This window comes from Panthera onca, chromosome B1 (genome assembly GCF_046562875.1).
Source record: "Panthera onca isolate mPanOnc1 chromosome B1, mPanOnc1 haplotype 2, whole genome shotgun sequence".
NCBI classification, from domain to species: Eukaryota; Metazoa; Chordata; class Mammalia; order Carnivora; family Felidae; genus Panthera; species Panthera onca.
Window position 1 is genome coordinate 101,023,621 of NC_138342.1, and position 27,888 is coordinate 101,051,508.

The window sequence follows — 27,888 nt, forward strand, 5'->3', positions numbered from 1 at the left end:
GGAATACCCTTTAGGAAATTCCAGTGTACAGAATTGATTAAAAGCTGATGGATAGGGGTGCCTGAGTGGCTCAGTCGGTTAAGCATCCAACTTCGGCTCAGGTCATGATCTCGCGGTCCGGGAGTTCAAACCCCGCATCATGCTCTGTGCTGAGAGCTCAGAGCCTGGAGCCCACTTCAGATTCTGTGTCTGCCTGTCTGTCCCTCCCCTGTTCACGCTCTCTCTCTCTCTCTCAAAAATAAATAAAGATTAAAAAAAAAAAGTTGACGGATAAAAGGATGTGAGTGGTAGTGGTGCTGCCTTGAGTTTTGATGCTCATGTGTGATCTCAATAAATAATGCCTCTTTGTCTTGAAAATCATTGCCTTCTGCATGATCCTTTGCATAGTCCTCTCCCACATTAGCTTCTTGCTTCTGGAAGCTCGTTTTCTATCATATGCAGACCAGGCTAGCTTGTTGAAGACATGGGGACCACATGAGAGTCAACACCAATATACAGACAGATAAGTTAACTCCAGATGAACTGCAAGCTTAGTTCAAGTGTACAAATGACCTTAGAGGAGACAGAACTGCTCAGATGGCCTCCACTGAAGTGTTAATATGAATCCATTAGATACATGGAATTCATAATATGAATCATAAGTAAATAAAATGGTCATTTGATCCACTGAGTTAGGGAGTGATTTTTATTGTATTAATATAAAACTATACAATGCAAAACAATACAATAAATATATAATATGATGTGGTAGGCATTGAAGACAGAAGAGATATTTTGTGGGAAGCTTACCTCAATAGGGATAAATGGGATCAAGGAAAAGAAAAACTCAAATGGGATAAACTGGGGCCTTGGAAGGGGCTCATTTTTCATTCACTGGAAAAAGAGTTCTTTATATTTCCTATTTTATATGAAATAAAGGAAAAGGAAGGATCAAGTGTCATTATGGAGATTCTAGTCTTCAGTGACTTTGAGAACTGTAGACAGGTGGCTATGTGGATCCATGCCAGATGAAGTCTTGGTATTATCCTGCAGTTGTGCCTTTTTGTAAATCACTATCACCGTCACTGGCTTGGATTCAAGAGGTTGTTGTGCTGTCACTGATGAAATAAAAAACACACAGTTGTCTTATATAAGTACATTCTCAGACCTGACACTAGACTCATCGTAATTCCTGAAGACATGTATTTTCCTAAAGAAATATAAGAAATATATATAAAATTAAGCAGTCTTATAAAATGGACTGCCGCCAGGTAGCTGTGACTCACTAGGCTCAAAATAATACTAGCTCTAGTCTCAGGGGAACTTCTAGCCCTGTTAATTCCTTGTTTACAAATTTATTTTACATCCATTATCTTACTTAATCTTTAGAACAGTTCTAGGATTTAGACATTATTTTCATACACACTTTACTTATTTATTTTTTAAATATTTATTTTATTTTGGGGAGAGCCAAGGGGGGCAGGGGCAGAGAGAGGGGGACAGAGGATCCGAATTGGGCTCCGTGCTGACAGGCTGACAGTAGCAAGCCCGAAGTGGGGCTCGAACTCACGAACCATAAGATCATGACCTGAGCCAAAGTCGGATGCTCAACCGAGTCACCAGGTGCCCCCATCCACATTTTAGAGATGAATAAACTGATACTGAGCTAGCATAATTGGCCAAAGGTAACATAGTTGGTAAACAGAGGCACAGGAATTTACATTTTGGAAAGCTGTTTAGCATCAAGTCAAGTCCTTTTTTCTCAATGATGCCAGTTATTTTCAACCTGTTTCAAAGAGCACTGGAATCCTGTGGTGCCTCAGGGATCACTGGGCAGAAAAAGGAAAGAGGAGGGAATAAAACAGGCAGTGCTCCGTGCCCCTCACTCTGGTTTTGACCAAATCACATCTATTTTATATCTACATATATGTTACACACACACACACATATATATATATACACATGTATATATGTGTAAAATATATAAATATTTTTATATTTTATATATTATAAATATAAATACATAATTATGTATTATACATAACCACATATATAAAAATATAATATATATATACGAGACCCATTTAAAATTTTGTTTGAAAAAATTCCCAAACACTATATCATACCATCATGTCTCCTAATGCTATCATGATCCACACTAGAAACTTCTTGAAGCCAGAGACCTCATCTTATCCTTTCTTTAGTCTCGCAACAGGGTGAGACCTCCCTTGACCTGTGAACCAGACTTCGGAAGAAGGCGCAGATGGAAATCATTGCCCTGGGGATGTGCTCTGGGCTCCAGAACAGCACTGGCTAAGCATCTCCCATGAACCCTGACAACCTTGCTGTCTGTTTCTCACCAAAGCCAATTAAATTATTCACGGTACCTGCAGCATTCTCACTGTTATCACAGCTCGTTGAGCTCTCTCCCAAGAGGGAAGTGATGTCTTCCCCAAATATCTTGAGGCAGTTTTCAATGAGAAGTTGTACAAGAGAAACCTTTAACACAAAAAGACAAAAATGAGGCACTTTTTTTTTCATATGGCATAGTTACAAATCACATTTTGTATGTGAATCTTGGATCTAACAAAAAATGTGAAAGAATTCTGAGGAAAAATTCAGACTTGATAAAAATATATAGAAAGCAGAGTTCTCTAAGTAATAACTGTGATACTTTCCAATATAATTTGGGTACAGATTTTAAAATGCTGTTCAAAAGTGGGCTAAAGTTATAATTTGTGACCTTGTTTAATAGCTAACATTTTGATATCAATGGTTACATCTTGAAAACTAGGATAATTTTCAAAGTATAACCTACCTTATTAAATTTTTCTTTTCAAAAAAATTTGTTTCCAGTTTTATTGAGCTGTAACTGACGTATATAACATCTTATTAAAATTTATAAAACATAGATAGGGGTGCCTGGGTGGCTCAGTCGGTTAAACGTCTGACTCTTGATTTTGACTCAGGTCATGATCTCATGGTTCAGTTTGTGGGCTTGAGCCCTAATCAGGCTCTGCACTGCTAGTGAGGAGCCTGCTAGGGTATCTCTCTCTCCCTCTCTCTCTTTGCCCCTGCCTTGCTCTCTTTCTCTCTCTTTCTCTCAAAATAAATAAATAAGCCTTAAAAAAATAAAACAATAAAGCATTGACAAAAACTTATGAAATTCACTTCTTAAATGAAGAAGTATCTTAAACTTAGGAAGCAGTGACTTCTGTTTTTTTGGGGTTTTTTTTTGTTTTTTGTTTTTTGTTTTTTTTTTGTGAAGGAAAACTCATGCAGCTGGAGAGAAAACATGGCTGTCTGTCTAACTGCAGTACTTCCTCATGTATCACCTTGCTTCATGCTCGCTTTCTGGGTGAGCTTGGGGAAGAGCTGTGATCTTATTAAGCATGTTGTGGCTCCATTAGGATATTCTGGAATCTTTTACCAGTTTCCTTATGACATAGCAGAGGCAAAATAGTAGCCATGTATTTTTCTAAATGAACCACAACTGGCAGAGGAAGGCCGATGTATTTGGAGCCATGGGTGCTCATGTTGCCCAAGCCACCTAAGATGTGCCAGTAATGACCAGAGGAACTGGATGTGGTCACCATTGTGTAGTGAGGAAACCATGGCTTTGCCCAAGGTTACATGTCCCTCAAGGATTAGGCTAAAAGTTGAACCTTGACTTGTCAAACTCCAAAGCCCAGGCTCTCTTCTGTTGTATCATGGCACTCCTCTCTGGTTTGTTCAGGCAATCTAGTGTTTAGTCTCCTGGATGGGGACAAAGCCACTCAACTTCTCTGAGTTCCCCACTTAACAACACCCCTTGCCATACCCCACCAGAGCAAGACAATGGACCCTGCCTCTTCAGGGCAGCATGACAAAAATGTGCACTTTACGAAACTGATCCATCAGAGTTGCTACTGCAAATTTCAGGTTCAAAGTAGGGATTCTACCCAGCAGAGGATAAAAATGAAAGCTCTCATTACCTTTTTTATGAAGTTGCTTTCTAATCCCAAGCTGCAGGAATTAGATGAACAAAGAATGCTTGGGGCTATACACACTGATAAATTGTAAGCTGTCATCTGATTGGATGAGGAATGCTGCTCAATGTTGTGTAACACTCCAAAAAGGTATTGCAAGAGAACAACATTCACTCTTGGCAGCTGGTCTAACAGCCTAAAGTTAGAAAAATGCACTTTTAAATAAGGCAAGTCATTTCACTTAGGAAGTTGGAAATATAAAGACAGGGAGCAGAGTACTTCATTGTGTATCTAGAACACAACCCACTGTAACGGAGTGCCAGACATGAACGTATACAATAATGTTTCACTGAATTCAGTTCCTGAACCAGATAAAACATCTCTGGTTAAATGTTTGACAAACTGAAGTTCGTATCACTGGCAGTTGATGCTGGAGCAGCCCTTTTAGCTCAGTGGATTTTGTCTACCAGTTTCATATATTCAGAAGGTATAACATGGTCAGGGATTCCACATTAATAAGATCAGGAGAAACATAAGAATTCAATAATAGCATTAAGGCATGCTTCTGTTTTTAAGTTGGCCTCCATGGGTGTGAAGAATTGAAACTCTTTGGCATTATTTTAGTGGACAAAGCTATAAACTATAAGCCAATATTTTTCTAATAGTACGTTGGTTGTATTTTTGAGACCTGCCCAGAGTAGAGTAATTACTACATCATTGCCTTTGGGCTGCAGTTACTTTCTCCTTCTCATTCCCTTGATCAGCAACAGCAAGCCATTTGTCATAGAGATCGGATGAAAATATGCTTCCTGGGATATTTCGAAGAAAATCCTTATGTAGATAAAAATAAATAAGTAAATAAATATAATTCTTATAGAAAATATATACTGGAAAACATTTAGTTGAAAAATACAGCTCAGTCCCCATTCCTTCACAGATACCCAAACTGTGACCCACACAGAGCTTGGTTCTCACTCTCCGTTGACTTGCACACACACAAGCAGTGCTTGGATTTTTTCCCAACTAAAACTTAAGAGCATAAAAGCAGAGCCGAGGCTTTGGTAGAAATGAAGATAAAGCTCCCTTCTATCATCTGTAATTTACTCTTTTGTGTACATTTTAACAAACTACTACAAAGTGACAGGTCCAGAGATAGACCATCTTAAATTCTATTTGCTTCTTGGACAGAAATACACATACCCATTTTTGCAAATAGCAAATAGCACAGTGCTAGCTCTTTAGACACAGTGCTAGCTCCTAATTCTAGCAAGAAAAGTACTGAAGCAAAAAAAAAAAAAAAAAAAAAAAAAAACACACATGTGTGCTCTTGCATACATATCAGGAAAGAACTAAGTCTTCTGACTTGAGGTGTATGTGCTCCTTGGGAGAATGCTACTCTCATACTTGCATCATTTTTCCTTTTCTTAACTGTATAAAAGTAGACAGTCTAATGGCAAACTCATTGTCATCCTTGTGATATATTCCTTTCTAGTTTAGGCCAATTCTTCAGTTAGTTTGACATGATATTATGAAGGTCGAGGTTGCAAAGCCTGATTCTCCACCAAGATCAGTCAACTTTATGAAGAAAATACCTTAGAAATGTCTATGAACCATATCCATAAGTGGCCACCCCCTTCCTAGTCTGTGCTTATAACATGGAAATAGGAAAGAATCTACAAACTCTTGGTAGAAAAGCAAGGCAACACTCATCTTACTATTTGCATACCTGGTGTATCATCATTCTTTCCCCTGTTTCTTGATGCCTCTATGCATATTACTGGTATATATTACTATGGCCCCAGTGTAGTTGTGGTAGCTAAGTCATTTCTGGACTATTTCTATTTATCATATGGTCAAACATTAATGGGAGATCAGGAAAGACCAAACGTGACTGAGATTCTAAGATAATTTTAGTAACTTGTTTGTAGTCATTACTACATTAACATATTTTTGTTCAGAGCTGTTAACAAGTGTCAAGATGGATTAAGTTCTTTCTCTGTTCTATTATTCCTCTTATAGAAATGTAACTGGATACTTGTGATTTAGCTGTACCATTTCAAAATTAATCTATTTTTTGTGTAAATCCATTGAATTTTCAGAATTCCAAACTAATTTTGTCTATTGCACCCAGTTTAAAAGTTATATTTATAAGAAGAGGCATGTGGCAGGAAATGGTTACCATGTGGTTTTAACCTTGGGATGGTGGATAAAACATGACAAATATTAACAAAGGATGCCAAGGATGGTAAAGGTGAAAGGTACAATTGGTAAAGTCGTTCCTATGCTTTTAAAGTACAACACATTAAAAAACATGGGAAAGAGTGATTAAGTGGACAGACATTTTTGGTGGTCTCATTGAGCCTTTTTTGATTCATCATAAACTTATTTTCAAATGTTTAATATGAATTTTCTTTTGGAAACTTTGCCTTCATTGTTATGAGGGTGGTGAGAAAGTCATCAAAAGCAGGACATTTGTTTTGGTAAATATTCTGTGTGTGTAAGCATATATTTTTGAAATTTATTATTACTAGTATTAGTATTTTGCATGGTGTCTTCAGGAGTGAAGGTGGGGAGGGTGGAGTGTGATGAAATATGGGGTTTTTAACTCCTAAAGTAGCTTCTTTAAATTTTGACTTTGTGACGTGTATTTCAGTTTGTCAGATACTTAATCTATTATGCCTATTATGGTTCTTGGGCAATCATGATGAAGGACACCAATAATAGCTTCAGTTACTCATGTGTAGATAATGCTAGAACTTTCCCTACCTTTAAGACAGATGCTACCACAAGAACAGATTCACTGTCCAAGTTCACTTTGTCCCCAGAATTTAGTTTCTCCTTCAGGATTCTGCATGATTTCATATTGGCTGATTTTCTGAAGATGCCTTCTGTGAATGGCCCTTTTTGATTGATAAAGCAAAGCATATCCTATAGAAAGAAATGAAAAGTACATGACATTTCATATCCATAAGTTCAGAACACAAGCTTGCCTCCTTTTTGAAAGAGCTAGGGAATGTGACCATACCGTGTTTTAGAGCTGGAAGGACTAAAGTAAATTTGGATTTGTTTTTTCAGCGTCTTTAAATATATTGTCTACCCAAAAATACACTTTACAGTCATACACTAAACCATTTTAAACACTTGTTTTAATCAGATTTTTTCCTTTTCAGTGAATTAATACTTTTAAAAAGTTAGTCTCTGTGTCAAGGCCTTTGTAGAATCACCCTTCTCTCTCCTACCCCACCATTCTTCTTTCATTGTTCCCTTACATACATGCTATTCCCCAAGTGTGGGAATCTCTTTGCCACGCTCATTTTCCATTTTCTTATTCCTCTTTAAGTGACTGTATACTCCATTCCTACTTCTTCTCCTTCTTTCCCTCTTTTAAAATCAGGCTCAAAAACTCTCTCCTCCTTCTCTGATTACATTCCCTTCCCATGAGTGTTTCATTGCCTTTTGTTGTACCTTCATGTCCTCTGTCTGCAGTGTAGAAAGATAATAGGGGTTGGAGCCAGGTAATCCAAAGGATCTGAACTCTGTTATGCTACTTATCTGGTGTGTGACCCAGGGCACATACATTTTTACTGAGGCTTTTCTAATTCATTTGTGAGTTGGGATGATGATATTCATAGCTACCCCCTAAATTTGCTGTAGTGCAGGGACTGGGTTAGTAGCTAGCATGTAAGTAACATCATAAATTTCTTCATATGTAGCATAACATTCCCTACATCTAGTATAGTGCTCAGAGAAACCCTGGATACTCAATAAATGTTAACATTGACAGTTCAGTACACCAATTTGAGATAGGACAGGCCAAAGTCTGTGGCTTTCATTTGACATATTCTGTTAGTATTAACAGATTCATATTTGCCAGAAGATGAGTCACTATGCTTCATGAGATATTTTGAGTTGTACGATTGAGTAGACTCAGCTGAAGGAGACTAATATGAGCTCAGGAAGGCAATGAAAAGAGAATGTAAAGATGAGATAGACTCTCAGAGATTCATGCACACAGAGTCCATATTTTGGCTGGTCTGAACAGGCTTATGTGGGTCTTTGTGGAAACAAGGAGAATGGACAAGAATTATCTTTTCCTGTTGTATTTGCCTCATGACTCTGCGGTACCTAAATCAGATTTTATTCTTTGAAATAATAGAAACAAAGCTTCTCAGCCAAATCCAGGAACTGGCTAATTATTTTTCCATTTGGTTGTAGATTTGGATGAGAACACTTGGCCTCTCGGGGCTCCCCCTCCTCAGGAGGGCTAACAAGAGACCGAAATGAGACCTACCAGAATGGGGGAGGGCAGGTGGTCATTATCACACACATCCATGAGGGAAACTCCGAAGAGCTGTGCTGGCTTTGCAGAAGGTGGAGCTGTGCACTGGCTGTCCTGGCAAGCTCTGGAGCCCCACCTAAGGGCCCAGTTTATGAAAGGATTCCTTTTAACTGTCTTCTGGCCTGAACCTAAGGAAGAAATGAGAGGAGTAGTAGTAGTAGAAGTTAATTAACCTTAATTTTTTCCATTTATGTTTTACTGCATGTTCATTGCTATGGCTAGAAGAGGGAAATTGAGTCATTTGTGTAGTATTCTCCACATTCTGAAATTGGCTAATACTATCCTTATGGTGCTACTGTGTTCTTCCCCATATCCAGCAAACTGATAGTTAAAACTGGAGACTTGATCAGACTCAGAGTCAATACTTCTGGTGCCATTTACAACCTATTATACTGCATCATGAGGCACTTAGCCTGTAGTTGTTAGTGTCCTCTTGTTAAGTATGATCAGTGGATTCAAGTGTCAGATCCAGTTTTAAAAGCTAAAAAGATTGAGTATTCAAATCAAGCAGAGTTTGGTAATCATCTGCTTTCACAGTGAGTCTTCTCCCAGACTTAGATTTCCTCTTTGGTTTTCTGAATGTTCCACTGTCTCTGATCAAAAGGATCTGCCTTTCATGACACAATCTGCCTGACCCCACTTCTCAGCCAGCCTGAGGCTCCTCTACTCTGAGCCATCTCCATGGATGACTTTATGCGGGGGCGGGGGGTAGGAGAGGGGGTCCATGGGAAGTAGTCTTTACACGCTGGCTATGTGGGAAGATTATCCAGGTGGCTGTGTTTGTTTGTTTGTTTGTTTGTTTGTTTCTTTCTTTCTTTCTTTCTTTCTTTCTTTCAAGTTTATTTATTTTGTGAAAGAGAGAGAGAAAGAGTGTGTGTATGCAAGTGCATGTGAGCAGGGAGAGCTGCAGGGAGAGAGAAGAGAAAGAACTCCAAGCAGGCTCCACGCTGCCTGCACAGAGCCCAGCTTGGGGCTCGATCTTCCGAACTGTAAGATCATGACCCTGAGCGGAAATCAAGAGTCAGCCACTTAGTCGACTGAGCCACCCAGGCGCCCCCAGGTGGCTGTGTTTCTTGTGACACCCCACCAAGCTACCTGGAGATGGTTTTTAATTATCCAACACTCCCTATCAAAGGCATGCAGAAGAAGAGCTTTACAAAGAAAAGGTGATCAGCAATGGAAAAGCTGAGTTCAAAGTTTCTACTGCTCACCTATCAATGTTTTCCTTATAAGGTACCTTAACATTTGTTTAAATAATCTGCTTAAATAACTGAGTTCTTTAAAAGTCCAGAGAAAAGTCAAGTTACAACTTGGATAAACAGATGAGCAACATTTCACCAAATACCCTTAAACACCCATCCACTGGCTTCTCTGGGATGTAGTGAGGGCATCACTTATGTGGGTGGCAACACTCCTGGTGCTTGATCAGAGAGACTAGATCTAAGAACCAGAAGTGTCCTGGCTCTGCCACTTAGACAAGTTGCTCAAAAAACTTTAAGCTTCGGGTTGCTCAAATTTAACGTAAATGATGCTACCTACAACTCATTGAACTAAATATAATGTACTACTCAGCACAAGGCTTGGCTCATGGGAGCCTTGATAAAAGTAATTTCCTTGCTGAGAGGGCCTAGGGCAGTCTAGATATCAGTCTCTTCCCCCCCAAAGGAGACCTTGCTCCCATTCTCGGTTTCATTTTGCAACCTCTAGAAGGCATGCAATCATGAAGAAATGCCACCACTTTGCCTACTAAGGCTCTTTCTTCCCACCTTGAAGTCCATACCCCTGACATTTTAAAAGGAGTGAAGGAAGAAAGCAAATACATTCTTAAATCTAGAAGGAGATTCCTGTACATCAAAACGTACAAATGTTTGCTTAAGATACAAGTTAATATATAAATTGAGTTGTATGCAACCTGGTTTCCCTACTCTTACCCTAGTTTTATTATTTCGAAACTATCCAAATATATTCCATTATTGAGCTTTAATTAAAAATGCTTTTAAGAAGAGTGTCGTATCCCTTGATACAAAGCCATAAATCTAGCTACTCCATGAGTATATACAGAAAGCAAATACATGGGGAGTCTGAGTGGCTAAGCGTCTGACTCTTGATTTTGGCTCAGGTCATTTCATGGTTCATGGGACTGAGCTCCATGTGGGGTTCTGCACTGACAGCGTGGAGCCTGCTTGTGATTCTCTCTCTCCCTTTCCACTTGCCCCTCCCCCATTCATGTGCACTTTCTGTCTGTCTCTTTCTCTCTCTCAAAATAAACAAACATTTAAAAACAAAAAAGCAAGTATATCTGAAGTCCTATACTTTCTCAAAGACATTTTTGGGCTTAGCTGGACCTTTTGTAATGTACATTATTTGGTGTTAGAGTTCATGTTGCCTCTGTGACTAATAAAAATATATGCCATAGACATGAAAAATATGGGAATGACTAAACAAGCTAACTCGATAGAAATCTATCCTTTCTCAAACAGTACTGGCAAGATTTGGGTTAGCACTTCCTAATGATCGAGTTAGAGTATGAATATTAAAAAAATAAAATTTTTGAAACTTTGAGCTTATAGAATAACAATAATAACAATAAAAATACTTCCTTTTTTGACCCCAATGCTTCTCAGGTTAATATCACATTTTCATCAGAGAATGAAATATCAATGAGGGAATATTGGCATGGTAGGGAAAAATAGTAAGACGGAAGATTAAAAAGCCCTAACAATAAAGATCATCTAGTTCCAGTCTTGACATGGGTCTGAAACAGACGTGGAAAGTGGGGGTAGAATTAAGAGTTCAGTTCTAACTAGAACCCAAGGCCACTTCAGCCTAAGCCCAGAATAAATGCAAGTCAATTGTGTAACTCTTTACTCCACTGAAGTTCTTCTGTTCCAGGTGTGTTTAAGCCACGTAGACTAGACATCACACCTCCTGTGATGGCCTGAGATACTAGACAAAACCCTGGAATAGGGAAGACAAGTTTCTAGACCATAAAAATCTTGTGCTCTAAGAAGACACACAGATGTGTACACACATAATACTATGTAGAAAGTGCTCTGGGGATACAGAGAAAAGAGTAAGGGTCTACCTAGAAGAATTAAAACAAATGACCTTCCAAGAAGTGAGTCAGGTCTTGATTTCAGACCTTTGGGAGTTTCTCTAAGCCTCATTCTGGGTGGGTATTGGGTTCTTGCCTATACTGTCCCTCCCCACCCCCACACGGAGAATAGGCCCTGTGTCATGAATTTGTGTTCAAGAGTGGAGATATGAGCTAAAAGAAGGCACTTGAAGGAAGGGAAGGGGCTCACCTTTCCCTTGCTGGTTCTGCACTGGGTGCCTGGGCTTCAGGATGAACTGGCCTTGCATCTCTGGGAACCCCTCCTTTGGAAGGAGGGGCTCCTGGAGGGTGGAAGGAGAGATGGAGGCCTCTGGTCCCTGTGGCAGCCGTGGAGTAGATGGAAGATGGCTCATTTTAATTCCATAGGGATGTTCATGTCCTAAATGGAGAAAAGTCTAAATGTAAATTCAGGCTGGTGCTGATGGCTGTCATCAAACCTACCTTAACATGAGTGTGTGCATCACATTGGTATATGCTGCTATTCTCCTGGGGATTCCTCTCCCATATACCCATATACACCATATACCCTCTTATGGGGGACACGCTGCAGAAATCAGGTGCTCAAGGAGAAGATTTTAAAAAGAGAAGAGAAAAGTTAAATCATGTTCCTTTGCTTGGAATACATAGATACATCAGTGCATTGCTCTGCACAATGTTGGCTTTTGCTGTTTCCATCTGAGAATATTTAAGGCCTTCTAGTTTCTGCCTTGACACTAACTAGATCTGTACATCTTAGGCAAACTACTTGACCCCTCTGAGTCTTACATTCATCCTTTGAAATGCTTACCCACAAACTTATAAGGATATGAGTAAATATATTAATAAAAATTGGTGATTAATATTTTTCAACAATTGAACATAGTATTTAAAATTTTTTTTAACATTTATTCATTTCCTGAGAGAGAGAGAGAGAGAGAGAGAGAGAGTAGGAGCGGGGGAGGGGTAGAGAGAGAGGGAGACACAGAATCCAAAGCAGGCTCCAGGCTCTGAGCTGTCAGCACAGAGCCCGACGCGGGGCTCGAACTCATAAACCATGAGATCATGACCTGAGCTGAAGTCTGACACTTAACCCACTGAGCTACCCAGGCACCCCAGTTGGCCACAGTATTAAGACTTGCTATGGTCACTATTCTCTCACACATGATATCAGTCAAACAGATTTTTCATTTCCTTTTGTCAGTTCTAGAGCCAGAGCTACTCAAGGGTGATGGGATGGGATGGGTTGCCTTTATGCTTTGTGCTTCCCTCCCACTGCCACCCTCCCTACCAGGGCTATCCTGCAAGCAAGGATCAGAGGGAAGGCTGTACTGTGTTGGAAACTCAGCAGCAAAGTGCAAAACGGTGTTTACAAAGTGGAAAACCACACCCCAAATCATGAACAGTTGCCTGCCAAGTGATTAGTTTTGCTCTTTCATGTTTTAAATTGTTTCCTCTCCATAGAACTTTCAAAAGACCCTGTGCTGTGATACGGATTTCAGTTTTTAAGAATAGAATGAAAGTTCTCTTTCTGTCATTTTTGATTTATTATTGTATGTAACTTGGGGAGGTTTTGCTGCTCCTTTTCATCTGGCACAGATGAAACGTCAATGCTCGGTTCACGAGAACCACAGTGACTTCCCTCCTTTAAGGCAAAAGAAGCTCCTATGACAGCAGTACAACCAAATCACCAAGATAGCCAGGAGCCAATCCACAATTGAGAATTGAGAGCACGTTAAGAAACACCTTTCGAATGCTGCTAAAGGATCATCATGAATGACAGGCTCTTCGGATTCCTTAGAGCTGCCTTCATGCGTGAAGCTGTTCCAAGTCTCAAAAGTTATCATCTACATTGTTTTATCTAAATCAATGCACTTTATTAAGATAAATATATTTAAGTATTTAATTTTTTCCCCTTTTATTGCTGAACGACTTTTGCAAGATGTCAGCGTTAACACAAAAACTTTAAATGGTGGAGTCAGCTATGTGGTTGGTGATTCTCTGAGACTATATGTTTCATAGAAAAAATGTGTTTGTTTAGATTTCCAGGTCAGTTGAAGATATTCTTTAGATCACTTGAAAAAGAGTAATAGCCTCACAGGATTATTAAAAGGATAAAAAATGCATGTAAGAGGGAATGCTCTAAGATTTCGAGCAGAAATCATTGTCACTATTACTATACATTACTGTACTTCAAGGTCTGCTACAGATCCTGTCTTCTTGTTTTAATTTTTCTATTTCTGGTAAACACTGAATAAATTTGCTAATCCAAAGATTTTTTTTCCTTTTCTTTTTTTCTTTTTTAGATCACTCATGCTAATCACTATTTTAGGAGAGGTGCAATGTGTTTATCAACAACCTTAAGAACCATGCTGGAAAAAGCTTGAGAAACAGCAAAGTATGGGTGGTTTAGTCAGTGAAGACTGGATGAGTTTAAATGTGATTATCTCATTTTCTTTATTATGCTGAAAAACTTATGGGCACAGGACAAGTGTTCGGTACATATTTATACCTGGATTCAGAGACATGACTGGATTTTAGAGGATTCTCAAAATAGAGGCTACTTAGTAGTTAGGAAATGGAATTCAAGACTGAAATATGAAAAATAAATGTATGAGAAAAAGAAATTCCAATCCATTTTGATTTCATACCTAAGTAAGTGGGTAAATAAGTGAGTAAATAATAAATAAACAAAAACTTTCAATACAGGTCTATTTGTCAGGTAAAAAAACGATAGAGAAGAAAAATTTACATTTCTCTCCCCAACTAGACCATAAGCTGCTGAATGAAGAGATGTTATCAGTGCCTGGTAAAGAGTAAGTACCCAGGAATTATTTGATAAATGTACGAGTGAATACTGCATGTGATTTTCACTTTTAAGGGTATTTAAGCTAAAGACAGAACAATCATTACCTTGAGACTTAGAGTTACAATTCTGAACCTACTCAATCCCATCTTAGATTGTCCCTGACACTTACCAATTAGTGGTTGTGGGGCTTCTCCTTTGCCAGAACTGACCCACAGCTGATAGTCTTTCTCAGAGCCCTTGGAAACAAAAAGATTATGCATCACAACAAATCTTTCACAGTACTTGAAGAGCACATTTTCTTAGCATTTCTATGTTTTGAAAAAGAAAGAATTAGGGCCAGTATAAATGCTATTTGGTCTATGGAGGTAGCTGCAATTTTTGAGTTAACAACACTTGTTAACTTGCTCCCCTCACAGCCTCCAGTAGACCTTCTCAGATTCTTGTCATTTCTTGATAAAGGCTGGAGAACCACAGTACAATCCAGCCCTCACTTTGTGGGTGGCCCTTGGCATAAGGAACCACAGTTGTGCCCCTTCACCAAGGAGGAAAAGTCTAATCTCAGAAGTCCTGCCTTCTGCTGTCTCTAGACTCCTTGGATAATGTTGGTTTTTGCCTCCAAATGTCCCTGCACAGACAAGCATATTGTCCAGAGAGCCACACACCCTGCCATGACGATTCCCGAGCAAAGTAACTTGAAAGGCCATAATAGCTCAACAGCCCTGAGCAGACAAATGCCCAAGAAGCTTTGAGGAGATAGGAAGTGAAGTCAAGCCCCACTACAGGGAGAGAAGGGACAAGAAGTCTAACCTAGAGAACAAATCAGATGCAGAAAACAATTACTCTGTGAAGAATTATTGCCCAATAATATTGGAAATCCCACTTGAAACTAACAAGTCTAAATTATAAAGATTGCTGAACTATTTTAAACAGTCTTCTAGGAGGATAAAGTAAAATATGTTTGAAATGGAGTTGTTGATGATAGGTACTATGCTTGTCCTTGACTTCTGATTAAAAATCATGGCCTTGCCTTGAGGAGGGTCAGAGGTATGGAAAGAATCACAAGCACACACACACACACACACACACACACACACACACAGCTAAATCAGCTCAAAATTGTATTGCAAATAGGAAGTAAGAGCTAATAAGAATCTTTTCTCTTAAGGTAGGGTTCAGAAACACTATGTTGGAATCCCTTAAATCAGACACACATGAGCAAATAACCCGAGTTCTTCATTAAAATGGAAATTGTTGTCTAGTGAGATGGGTCACTTCAAGCAAAGGAAAATCATAAACATGAAATAAAATGAACAATATCATTAATCAGTCTTCCCAACTTCATCTCTAAAACCACTCACTCTCTTTCCAAGATTTAATTCTTACGCAGGGTGTATATATCATACAGAGATGTGTATGATATACAATCGTAAGCATTGTTAGAAATCAATGTAGAGATGTGTTTTACTCACTACATATCAATTCAATTTTATTTCAAATGTATTATTAAATTTTGTTTTTACAGAAATAATTGAGTTCTTATGCCAAATTCTGGTTGCCCTGAATTTTTAAGGGCCTTTATTATACCATTGGTTCAGATAGAATTTCAATACAAATCTTGTAATTATGTCATGTCACAATAACAAGACACTTTCACATTTACAGAGGATTTTATATAAGAAGCTGTGCTTTATAAGTGCTCCCTCAGTTTTGTCAACCTGACTGTCACCCTCTCTTTTCCCTTACAAAGCATCCCCTCAAATATACCCTAGGGTGCCTGGGTGACTCAGTCGGTTAAGCATCCCACTTCAACTTAGGTCATGATCTTGTGGTTTATGAGTTCGAGCCCATGTCGAGCTCTGTGCTGACAGCTCAGAGCCTGGAGCCTGCTTCAGAGTCTGTGTCTCCCTCTCTCTGCCCCTCCCCTGCTCATGTTTTCTCTCTCTCTCTCTCTCTCTTTCTCTCAAAAATAAACATTACAAAAATTAAAAAATACATATCTACCCATTTCTTTCATCAAAAAAAAAAAAATTCAGCAACTCATACTAGCCCCATCAAAACGTAAGGAGCTAAAACCAAAACTGGATGAAAGTGATGTGTACACAGATGCCCCCAGATCCATGTTCTCAGTCAGAACTTGTCTTCTTTACCAGTTCCGAAGGGGCATTAGCAGTCTCATCCTTAGGACCTGTATCAAGGGGATGTAGCTTCTAGCCATGTGGTCTTCATGTCAACATTTACAGCAAAACATGTAATTTAAGACTCATTAAATTGAGATTGAGTCCTTGGGTGATGACCAGGGTAAATAGTGATGGGGAGGAATCAGGAAAGATGACACAGAAAGAAGAGTCCACTAGAGAAGGAAATATTTAGAAATTTTGAAATATTTTACTGTCTATGTATAGAATGTATACAGTGAACTGCATGTTGTTATTAGCACTCTAAAATTATAGCCCAATTTTTTGCTCTGATTTTGAATTTGCACAAAATTGAAAATGGAAATACCAGAAGGGCGCCCATGTATATAGCTTCACTGCCTTCAATTTCTCAATTTGGGGTGGGGGGCAAAATATGGCTATGATATCTTTAATAATCAGCTGCTTTATAATGGGAGATGCACAACACACACTCACATACACACACACAAATCTCAAAGGTCAAGTTTGGTTTTTCACTAAAAATAGTTTGCAGGCAACTTACAGTTATTCCTAGCATTGGTAGTGACATGTTGATAATGTCATTCGCTGTGTCTGAATTTGCCACTGTTACAGTTATAGACTATAGAAAAGAAATAAAGAAAAATTGCTATAAATTGAAAAAAATTGAAACCATGTGACTAATTATTGTCAAATTATTACCCATATTCTAAAGGCAAAGCTTGCTTTCAGGTAATGACAAAATAAAGCACATGAAGAGCATACACTCTTAATTATATTTTCGTTTCTTTATATAATATGAAGCCAGTGGGAAGCAATAAAACATATATTTCTCTTAAAGGATTTGAGGCACACAAAATACAGAAGCTTAAGCAACAAAACAAACAAACAAAAGAATCCCAAGAAGATGCATGGGCTGATCCTCAGCTCCATAAAGCTAGTTCCAAAATGGAGCAGAGGGGATAGTTTAAAAAAGAGGAGCTGGATGTTTTTCTCTTTTCCTGAGTTGTGTTTTTATAGTATGGCTTTATTCATTTGCAATTACACACTCAGTTTCAGCAAAATCAGAATAAGAACTAGCTATAAAAGACATTTTTAAAAAATTACTATTTGGTCAGTACTTTCTTTGTGTCAGGCATCATAGTTACTAAGGTTTTCATTGTTGAAATCTGTTGAGACAAATAAAACCAAGGAGTCTAGGAGGTGAGATTGAAAAGTTTAGAAATTTACGTTCCATTCCCAACTCTGCCAGTGAGTGGCTTATTATTTATAATAGCTCTCTACCATACCTTACATTGAGAAACTGCTCCACAAAAGTAGGAAAACAGTTTACAGAAAATTACCTGAAAGGGATTAATAGGATTCTGAGATATTATCTATAAGACTATCTGAATTCCAAAAGACATTTTAAAATAAGACAATATGAGGGGTGCCTGGGTGGCTCAGTCGGTTAGGCCGCCAACTTCCGCTCAGGTCATGATCTCATGGTTCATGGGTTCGAGCCCTGCATCAGGCTCTGTGCTGACAGCTTGGAGCCTGGAGCCTGCTTCGGAATCTGTGATTCCCCCTCTCTCTCTGTCCCCTTCCCAGCTCATGCTCTGTCTCTCAAAAAAAAAAAAAAATAAAAAAATAAATAAATAAATAAATGTTAAAAAAAAATTCTTTTTAAAATAAGACAATATGTAACCAATAAGACAATATATAACATTATTAGGCAATGAGGCCTATGTCCTTTGATAAAGAGTGCTTAAAGAAGGCAAACAGCAAAAGTGGACACTCATAGGCCTTAAAAATACTAAGAACAGAGTTAAAAGAAACACTTTCATAATTCATTACTTGGCCTTTCATTGTATTTTTCTTCTTATGAATGGAATGGAATTATTTGATATGTCAGATGGCTATGAAAGTTGATAATCAGACTTTTATAAACAAAAGCATTCATTGATTTCAAACTACCTGTAGCTTTAAGGAGTATAAAAAAATGTTTAGAACCCAGCAGCAGAGATCAGAGCACTCAAAGTGAGGGATGTAAGGGGCTTCCTATGCTAAATTATCTAGGAGGATTCAAAAGTCTGACTGGGTCTTAGCTTGAGATTTAATTAAAAGTAATGGTTCTGCTATTTTTTAAGATGTCTGAAAACCTTTCAATACAACTTAACAAGTCTCCCATGAAATCTTTTTAATGTAAAAAAAAAAAAAGATCTCTTTTGAAATGCTAATATCACTCCTTAATTTATTTGGTCTGCCAGATAATGGTTTTCATGGCATAAGGAAATACTGTGTTCAAAATAGTAATTCCAAGGATGTATGTAAATTTTCCTGCATGTCGTATGTTCTCCAAAACACAAATTTCAGTAGATAGAGCTCTTTATAAACAAATAACTTTTAAAGAAATAAACTGTTTTTTGAAATTATTTAAAAGAAAGGGAAATGTTGCCTTTTTTTCTCATATGAAAAACCAGGAAAATGTGATCAATTCTCAAGAGCTAAAGCCAACTCTGAGGTGATCTAGATATTCAGATTGTTAGGCAAAAACAGCAATTACAATAATGCTCAATGATCCAAATGAAAATATGTTCACAATAAACAAAAAGGGATGCATCTTAGCACAGAAATTAAATATATTTAAAAATAGAATTTTTTTTATCTGAAAAATATCTTAAAGAAAAAATTTACTGGCTAGGGAACATTGTATAATGGGGACAACAAATGGCAGTCAGTGATTTTGGAAAATAGATAATAGAAATTATCCAGTCTGAGGAAGAAAAGGGGAAAGAAAGATTGAAAAAAATTAACAGAGTCTGAGGGAACTGTGAACAGTATGAAAGGGTCTAATACACATATAATTGTAATCTCAGGAGAGAAGAAAGAAAATGGGGAAGAAAATATTTGAGGTAATAATGACTAAAAGTCCCCAAGTTTGATGAAAGACAAGTTTATAAATTCAAGAAGTTCAGAATATGCCAAATAGGACAGATTCAAGAAAACCATGCTTTGATACTTCGTAGCCACACTACGAAAAACCAAAAATAAAGAGAAAATCTTGAAAGTGGCTAAAGAAAAATGACTAATCACTTTCAGAGGATTGGTGTTTGAATGACCCCAGACTACTCATCAGAAAGCACAGAAACGAAAAGAGAGTGCAAAACCTTGAAAGGGCTGAAAGGAAACAATTTGCAAACAATTTGTATCCCCAAAACTATCTTTCAAGAGTACAGGTGAAATAAAGCCATTTTCAGATAAAAGAAGGAAATCTGCCTACACCACATCTGCACAACAAGAAATGCTGAGGATCATTTCTCTAGGATGAAATGAAACTGTGTTGGGGGAAACTTGGATCTTAGGAATGAATGAAGACCATTAGAAATGTTTCTTTTGTGTAAATTATACATAAGTTGATTTTTAAAAAATTTCAAAGTAATTTTCCATGAAGCATTCTGAGTGTAACCCACTCCCACAGTTGAAATCAAAGCGGGCAGAGATGAGAATGTGCTCTGCTGTGGAGAAGTCTCTGCTCTCGTCTCCATTCAGTGCATCTATCTGGTGCTTGGAAACAGATCAAAATATTTGCGTGGCCTTTCCTTTGTCCAGGAAGTAACTGTCTTCAACTACGTCTTTTTCCACCTTCAAATACTATTTTGTGTGATCTCGAGCTACTGTAAAGTGTTACAGAAAAAAAAGTGTCATTTAAAAATACCCAAAAATATCATTGTAAATGTCTTGGCTACTGCACTACAATTTCAGAAATCAAACTTTATACAAATAACTGGGGCAATTGGTTTGATTTTTTTTTCTCCAGTAGCATAAAGAAAGTGAGATAGAAATATGCTGATCCCTTAAAAGTGTCATCCCTCTGAGCTCAAGTCAATCCTGATATTCCTTGGAACGAAAGACCTTTCAAAGCTCCTCTGCATTGGACATAAGGACTGAATGTAATACCTGACCCTTGAGTGGATCCTGTACTAGAAAGGAGACGTTATCAAGGTCAACTGACAAAATGGGAACACTAATGGCGTGGTAACGCATTATACCAATGTTACATTTACTAAAGGTGATAACTACAGGGTGGTAATAGAAGAGAATACCCTTATTCTTAGGAAATACTTAGGTTTAAGGATAAAGGGCCATGGTGTTGTATGAGCCTCAAAAATAAGTGTATACATACACATAATAGAGACAGAGAAAGAAAAGAAATGGTAAAGCAAATGGAGTCAAGTGTTGCAGATAGGTGAATCCAGGTAAAGAGTACAGGGGGTGTTTTTTGTACTATTTTTATTTTTGCAACTTTTCTGTAAGTTTACAATTATACCAAATAAAACATCATGGGGAAAAAAGAACTGTGGAAACAATCCAAACCATTCTGTACATAAGTAGTGACCATTGGAACAAAATGTTTTAATTCTAGTAAGATATACCTGCGTGTGAAAATCACTTTACTAGAAGCCACTGTAATTGCTATTAGAAGGATTCAGAGAAATATTATGGGCATTTAACATGCAATATTTTTCCATGCTTACGCACTGTAGCTAGCTTGGATTCCTCTTGCTTCATATTACCTAAGTCACTTTTTATGTATACAAAGACATACGTGTAGACAGGGAAATCCATTTTCCAACATGGCACTTTTTTAAATACTCTCTCTTCCTCTTTTTTCTTTTCTCCTTTCTACCTCCTTATTTCTTTTTCCTTCCCTCCCTCCCTATCTACCCCTCCATCTCCATCTCTTTCATTCTGTCTGAATCAGGAACTTGGAATTTAATTTTTAGTCTTAAAAACACTTACACCGCCACAGTTCTCGATGTCTCCAGTGAAGATTTGGAGGGGAATGCTTTTTGGCTGGTCCTTCTCTTTGGCTAGATTGATGTACCTAATCAAATTCAATAATAACCCAAATTGAGTAGGATGAATTAGCTATTAGCTTACTTTCAAATCAATCTATGTTGCTAATATTTTCAACATACTGTGTCATTTTTTAAAAGCATGTAGGGGCACCTGGGTGGCTCAGTTGGTTAAGTATCCGATTCTTGATTTTGGTTCAGGTCATGATCTCATGGTTCGTGAGATCAAGCCCTGCATTGGGCTCTGTGATGACAGCATGGAACCTGCTCAGGGGATGCTCTCTCTCCCTCCCTCTCGGCCCCTCCCCACTCACTGTCTCTCTCTCTCTCTCAAAATAAATAAACATTTAAAAAAAAAAGCATATAAATAAATAGCCAAATCAAATTATGGGCTGGAAGAAAACATGCAAAAATATTTCAGGAAAATGAGACATGACTCAAAAAACAACAGATCGCTGTCATGATGTGAGATCTGAGCGGCAGATCCAGTGGTCAAAGCTTTCCTACCTAGACTGGAGGGCCCAGCCCCTTCCTGGGCTCCAGGGCAGGAATTAGCAGTTGCTTTGACAATCAGTGAGTAATCTGCATTTAAGGAAATGTATGTTTTGAGAATAATGTTAGCTCCAATCATTAGGTTGGAAAGAAGGGGAAGATGAGAATGATAAACAGAACTTCAAAAATAAGCAAAATATACGTAGAAATGAGAGCACATTATCTGCAGTGGCAGCCAGGGTAAATCTAAATAAGAAATTATTTGGAATAGTCTAATAATACTAAGGAGAAGGAGAAGAGTTTGAGGGCATGGTTTTGAGGAAATTTGCATTCTCTTATCATGGGTTAAAGAATTAAAATATGTATACTGACAAAATACCTTTGAAGGAAAGAGCACCATTTTTCCTTTAGTTCGGAAGACCTGCAATTTAAGAAATGGGAATAAAAATCAAACTCAAACTATTAAGATCATCATTCAGACAAAAATAGCAGCAGCCAGTTATTATTGATGTGGTTGCATGTGTAAGTTGTACTCTCCTCACAATCGAGCTTTTGATGGACCCTGCTCATTTACGAGCAGTATTACAATAATGGGAAATAGACCCTAAAGGGGAAGAAAGGTTGGTTTCTAATCTAAACGCTTAATTGTAACTATGTGATGCAAGCTATGCGATCATGGGCATGTTGCTTAACCACTCTGAGTTTCAGTTTCCAGAACTGGAAAAAGTTAATTTTACCTTAGAGTGTTCCTGCCCCTGCAAGTGCTATCAAATATAAAGAAACATTATCATTCAAATTAAATCGTACTTAAGAAATTTGGCATTTGGATGGAACTATCTTGGCCTAGAAATAAGAATATCTTTTTAGGAAAAAACAGCCATAATATTTTATTTCTTTATACATATTAGCATATTGTAATATGTTAAATTAGTTCCTAGAAAACTTACTCTTCATTACTATGATCCTCTGAGCAAAATCAGTCCATCTACGGCTAAATTACTAAAGGTTATTTTCCGTGCTAAAGTTTCCCTAGGATTTAGTAGCAAAAAATGCGAATGTTTTAAACCCCATTCATATGTGGACTTATCACTTACTAGCATTTTTTTTTATTGTGGTAAATTACACATAACATTGAACATTAGTGACCTTTAGTACCTTCTCACTATTGTGCAACCATCATGACTATCTAGTTCTGGAACATTTTAATCACCCAAAAGCAAACCCAGTGTCCATTAAGTAGTCGCTCTCCATTTCCCACTGTCTCCAGCTCTTATACCACACTTTGTTTATTTGCTGATACACACTTGGGTTGTTTCCATTTATTATTATTATTATTATTATTTTTTGCTTATTATCGACAATGCTGCTATGAACGTTTGTGTATCAATTTTTGTATGAACATGTTTTTAATTTCTCTTGGGTATATATCTGGAAGTGGCATTGCTGGGTCATATGATAATTCTGTTTAACTTATTGAGGAACCATCAAACTATCCACAGTGGCTGCCACATTTTATACTCCTACCAGCAACACTGCTCCCCACTCCCTCCATCACCATTTTCAAGACCTGTTTCATCAGAAAAATGGAACACCCATTTAGCATCCCAACCTGCATGGACATAGCTTCTAAATATGTATGCCAATCTGCAGAACAGTAATAATAACAAGTAACAAAAGCACTAGGTGCCAGGCATTCTTATAAATGCCGTATATATATTTATACAGCTTTTTAACTAACCTAACGTGCAAACCTGGCTTCCGCATTTTCTCTCTCATTAGGAAAAAAAAGTTTCTTGGAAATTCCCTAATCAAAGACTTTATATATTATCAACTGAAACTATTTCCTTCCATTTGCAACATGGAGAGGCCATTAAGCAATAGGAACTGATAATCTTTTCAGAAATATGTCGTGGAAAAGAAGACATGCAGAGATGATATACATCCATATTTCTTCCCAGTAAGTTTTGAAAATTTTTCATTATGTCAACAGCTGCATTACAGAATTTAATAAATTAACAACTTGTAAACATTTTCGTTGTCTCATCTTTATGATGACACGTGAGATTTTGGTGGAGTGGGGCGAGGAGAAGAAAGAAGGGTGATGTGTTCATGTGATGAACACTCACTCATTATGTAAAGCAAGAATGAGACTTGGGGTGTGGTTGTTTCAAACAACAGATGTAAATGTTGCATGACCCCTGTAAAACCAGGAATGTCTCTCAGGATGCCACATTCCCCATCCTCATGTCAGCCTGAAAATGTGTCTTGCACAACTAATCTTTACTCCATGAAATCAAACTTTTGCTTTAGACTGTCACCTCTCTATAGATACCAACTAAGATAATCTGTACATGGCAATTCAGGCAATCTCATATTCGATGGCACAATTAATTTATTTGTAGTAATTACATCTTATTTTTAAATGAATTAACTTGGGAATATACAAGCAATTTTTCAAATTTAATTGGACTATTTAATAGTACTTGCTCAAGAGAAACATTCCTGTGATTTACAAACACAGAGAACTCCCTGGGAATTAGGGGGCAGGATATTGGGAGTGAGGCCCTAGAACCACACTCTCTTGATTCTCTTTCCACATACCCAGAACACCCAACTCCTCAAGTGGCTCCTAGAGCCCACTTGAAAAACCACTGATCAAAACCAAAGGAAGTGACTCCAGTAGTCCAGTAGTCCCCACTCTATGTTATCTTATTCCTTACATTTGCACATAAAAACCTTTTTGGAGAAAGTACAAGGCAAACAAGTGTCATTGATGGAGGTTCAAAAGTGAGTCACTGGCTTGATATACAATCAGGTTAAAATGTTTTCCTTTCTAACCCATGTAAATACAAGACCAAGCTGTAAGTCTTACCCGAAGGTGGCCACAAAGTTCACCGTGGGCCAGCCCAAGACGAAGGACCTCTCAGCATTGATGCTGGTATCTCCCACTTTGTCCGTACAGTTGGTTATCCACATGGTGCTCAGTGGTATTTTATTTTTTATCTTAAAGGTGTTTTTATAACTAGAAAGAAAGATACCCAAACAAGACGTCCGTTAGTTTGTTTCGTAAATGTGATGGGGGCAGCTGTGCTCGTGAGACACCAGGGCTCGTTGCTCCAGGGCACAGTGTGCCTCCCTCATCTCTACTACCCTCTGTGCACAGCCCAGCAAAAGGTTACATGGGCTTTTACAAAGCGCGTGTTGAGCAAAGTCTGGCCTAGGAAGACCCTCAAAACACTTTCCCTAGCCATTTTTCTGAATGTTGAGTATTAAGTAGAGAGTACGTATTTTAAAGCATTTAAAGAAAACCATTAATTCATTTATTGTTGTTAGATTTGTTACTTATTACATATAATTTTATGGTTATTGTTACAGTTAATTATTCATTTATGTCTTGCTTACTTCAAAAAGTATTTGAGGGCTGAACAAAAATACACAATACATTATTTTTTTTTTTTTGAGAGAGAGAGAGAGAGAGTGCACAAACACAAGTGGGGCAGAAAGAGAGGGAAAGAGAGAATCTTAAGGAGGCTCCATGCCCAGCACAGAGCCTGGCTCAGGGCTTGATCTCATGACTGTGAGATCATGACCTGAGCTGAAATCAAGAGTCGGATGCTTAACCAACTGGGCCACTGAGGCGCCCCAGATAAAAATAGTTATACAGTTTTTTCCTACAAGAGACAAACCAAAAGCAAAACATAAGCTTGCATCAGAAAGATTTAAAAGTTATTTTCAACCTTAAATAAAAATATATACTGTCAGGGTGCCTGGGTGGCTCAGATGGTTAAGCGCTAGACTTTGGCTCAGGCCATGATCTTGCAGTTCGTGACTTCGAGCCCTGCATTGGGCTCTCTGCTGTCATCACAGAGCCTGCATAGGATCCTCTGTCCCCTTCTCTCACTCTGCCCCTCCCCTGCTTGCTCTTTCTCTCTCACACACGCACACACACACACACACACAGACACACGCACGCACACACATGCATGTGCTCTCTCTCTCTCTCTCTCAAAAAATAAATAAAAACATTAAACAAAAAATCTTTTGGGATAATATTTCTACCCTTTGCCATGGCCTGTGTAGACCCTGTGTGACTGGATCCCTGAATACATCTGATCTCATGCTCCATACTTTAGGCTCCAGTCAAATCCACCTTCCCTGAGCCGCTCCCCCCAAGGGACCAGGTGGCACCCACTTAGGCCCGCTTAGTCCCTCATCCTAGAAGTTTCAGTCATCTTGTCTAGGAATGTGACTGCTTCTCATCTTATCTAGTTTAAATGCTGCCATCTTGGAGAGGCCCTCCTAGACAACCCCTGATACCTTTTCCCATCTTCTCCACGTGGCACCCTTCTGCTGGAAGCACTAATCACAATCTATACATCCCCCCCTCTTATTTTTATCATTTATCTGTAGGTCCCAGGCAAGAGAGACACCACCTGTCACGTTCTCAACTGTCTTATCTACAGGGGCACGGTACAAAACAAGACTTCCATAATTGAATGAATGAAGGATCAAAACACTTGCAAAAACAAAAGAAAAACACAGTGTTTTCTTACAGTAAAGGCTAATGGAAATGTAACTTTATGATAATCAGAAAGGTGTATAGCATAGTATACATACTCGGTATTAGTCATCAGCAACAAATCATTGAACAAGAAGAGGTGCCGTTTCTGCCTCCTCCAGCCTTGCTTGAGTTCAACAGGGCCATGGATAAGCAGGGTATGGGTGGCACCCTCAGATGATGTAGTGTTTTCGCTGTGGGCGTCCATGTCAACAGAAGAGCTTTCCCTGCAAATACATCAAACACCATGGAGCAGCTAGTTACTGAGTCAAATATATACAATATAGTTTTATGCTAAATGTCAGGGTTCACAGAACACTAAAAATTAGTCTCAACCTCCAAAGCAAGACTCCAGAGCTCAAACTCAGGAATCACCAAGTTATAGGAAGCTATCAAAAGAGATAAGATCACTTGGGGAGTTGATACAGATGGAGACAGTTTCAAGGACAAAGCCCTTGGGGCATGCCAACTTTTAGAGGTGGGGAGGAGAAAGCCACAGAGCTAATCACGAGCTGTTATTTGGGAGGGGAGAACCAAGAGGCCAAAGGTAGAAAGTATTATAAGAAGGTAGACCACTACCAAAAAACAAGACAATTTGTGGCCTAATATAAAATAAAATGATGTTTGTGAAGAATTAAGTACAACTTGGCTTCATGTTAACATAAAATGTAGATAACTGAAGATCCTGGAAAATTGACCCCAGTCTTATCTAAATCAACATTCAAACTTTGGGGGAAATTCTCAAAGACCAGCAAAAATCATGGAAACATCAAAAAGTTTCTAAACATAAGAGTTTAGCTACTACTTGGCTGAGCTATGACTCCGACAGGACTTTCTGGTCATCATGGGTAAAACAGCTAAATTGTACAGAACGCAAAAATTCTTTCATAAATAGGATAGATTATTTCACAGACCAGAAAATTTTCTCTCATGGAGCCAAGAAAGTGTCTTCCCCCCAGAATGTAAAGCTGCCTCCCTTCTGCTCAGCAGCACTGAATCTTATGAACATGAGTAGCTTTTCATGAAATCAGTGCTGAAGTTACGAATTAGTCCATATGCGTTAGAAGAAACAAAAGAGAACAACACTTCCAGTTACTGTCAGTCTGTTTTGATGATCAAAAATAGTATATTAAAAGACTACCTTATAAGGTGAAGCCTTGAATGACCACCTAAAAGTTCAGCATACTTTCTGATTGACATGAACATCCTTTTTTCTTCAGTTCTTGGCACTGAAAATCGAAGTGAGTCTACAGCACGTGGCAGAGTACTGTAAAATGCTTGAAGCCTGAGGATTCCACAGTAGTCAAGATCACTGCCATTATGATGTCACGGTTCTAAGGCTTAGTTCATAACTGACAAACTGACATACTTGTTTCCCTGATTCGGTCTCTATCTTTTGGTTTTTTATTTTGAGCTAACTGTGGATTCATATCCAGCTGTAAGAAATAATACAGACAGATTCCATCAGTTTTTTACTCATTTCCCCCTAATGGCAATATCTCTCTAAACTATAGTACAGTATCATAACTAGGATATTAACATTGATACAATCAAGGTACAGAACACTTCCATCACCATAAGGGTCCTTCGTGTCACCTTTTTACGGCCACACAGACTTCCTTCCATGCCCACCACCTCTTTAATCCCTGGCAATCACAAAC

General features: G+C 38.3%; 1 protein-coding gene across 1 annotated transcript; it reads right to left on the reverse strand.

The window, feature by feature from the left end:
* Nucleotides 1–671: 671 nt before the first annotated feature.
* LOC132693019 (rho GTPase-activating protein 20-like) lies at nt 672–27,657 on the reverse strand. The gene is made up of 14 exons (XM_060655822.3): nt 27,369–27,657; nt 26,287–26,454; nt 24,542–24,691; nt 22,049–22,090; nt 21,122–21,206; nt 16,884–16,961; nt 14,356–14,422; nt 11,592–11,780; nt 8,239–8,414; nt 6,714–6,875; nt 4,661–4,778; nt 3,954–4,135; nt 2,367–2,478; nt 672–1,097 (listed from the first exon to the last, which is right to left on the reverse strand). The coding sequence occupies exons 1-11, from the start codon at nt 27,431–27,433 to the stop codon at nt 4,662–4,664; spliced, it is 1,299 nt and encodes a 432-aa protein (XP_060511805.3). The 5' UTR covers nt 27,434–27,657; the 3' UTR covers nt 672–1,097; nt 2,367–2,478; nt 3,954–4,135; nt 4,661.
* Nucleotides 27,658–27,888: the final 231 nt, after the last annotated feature.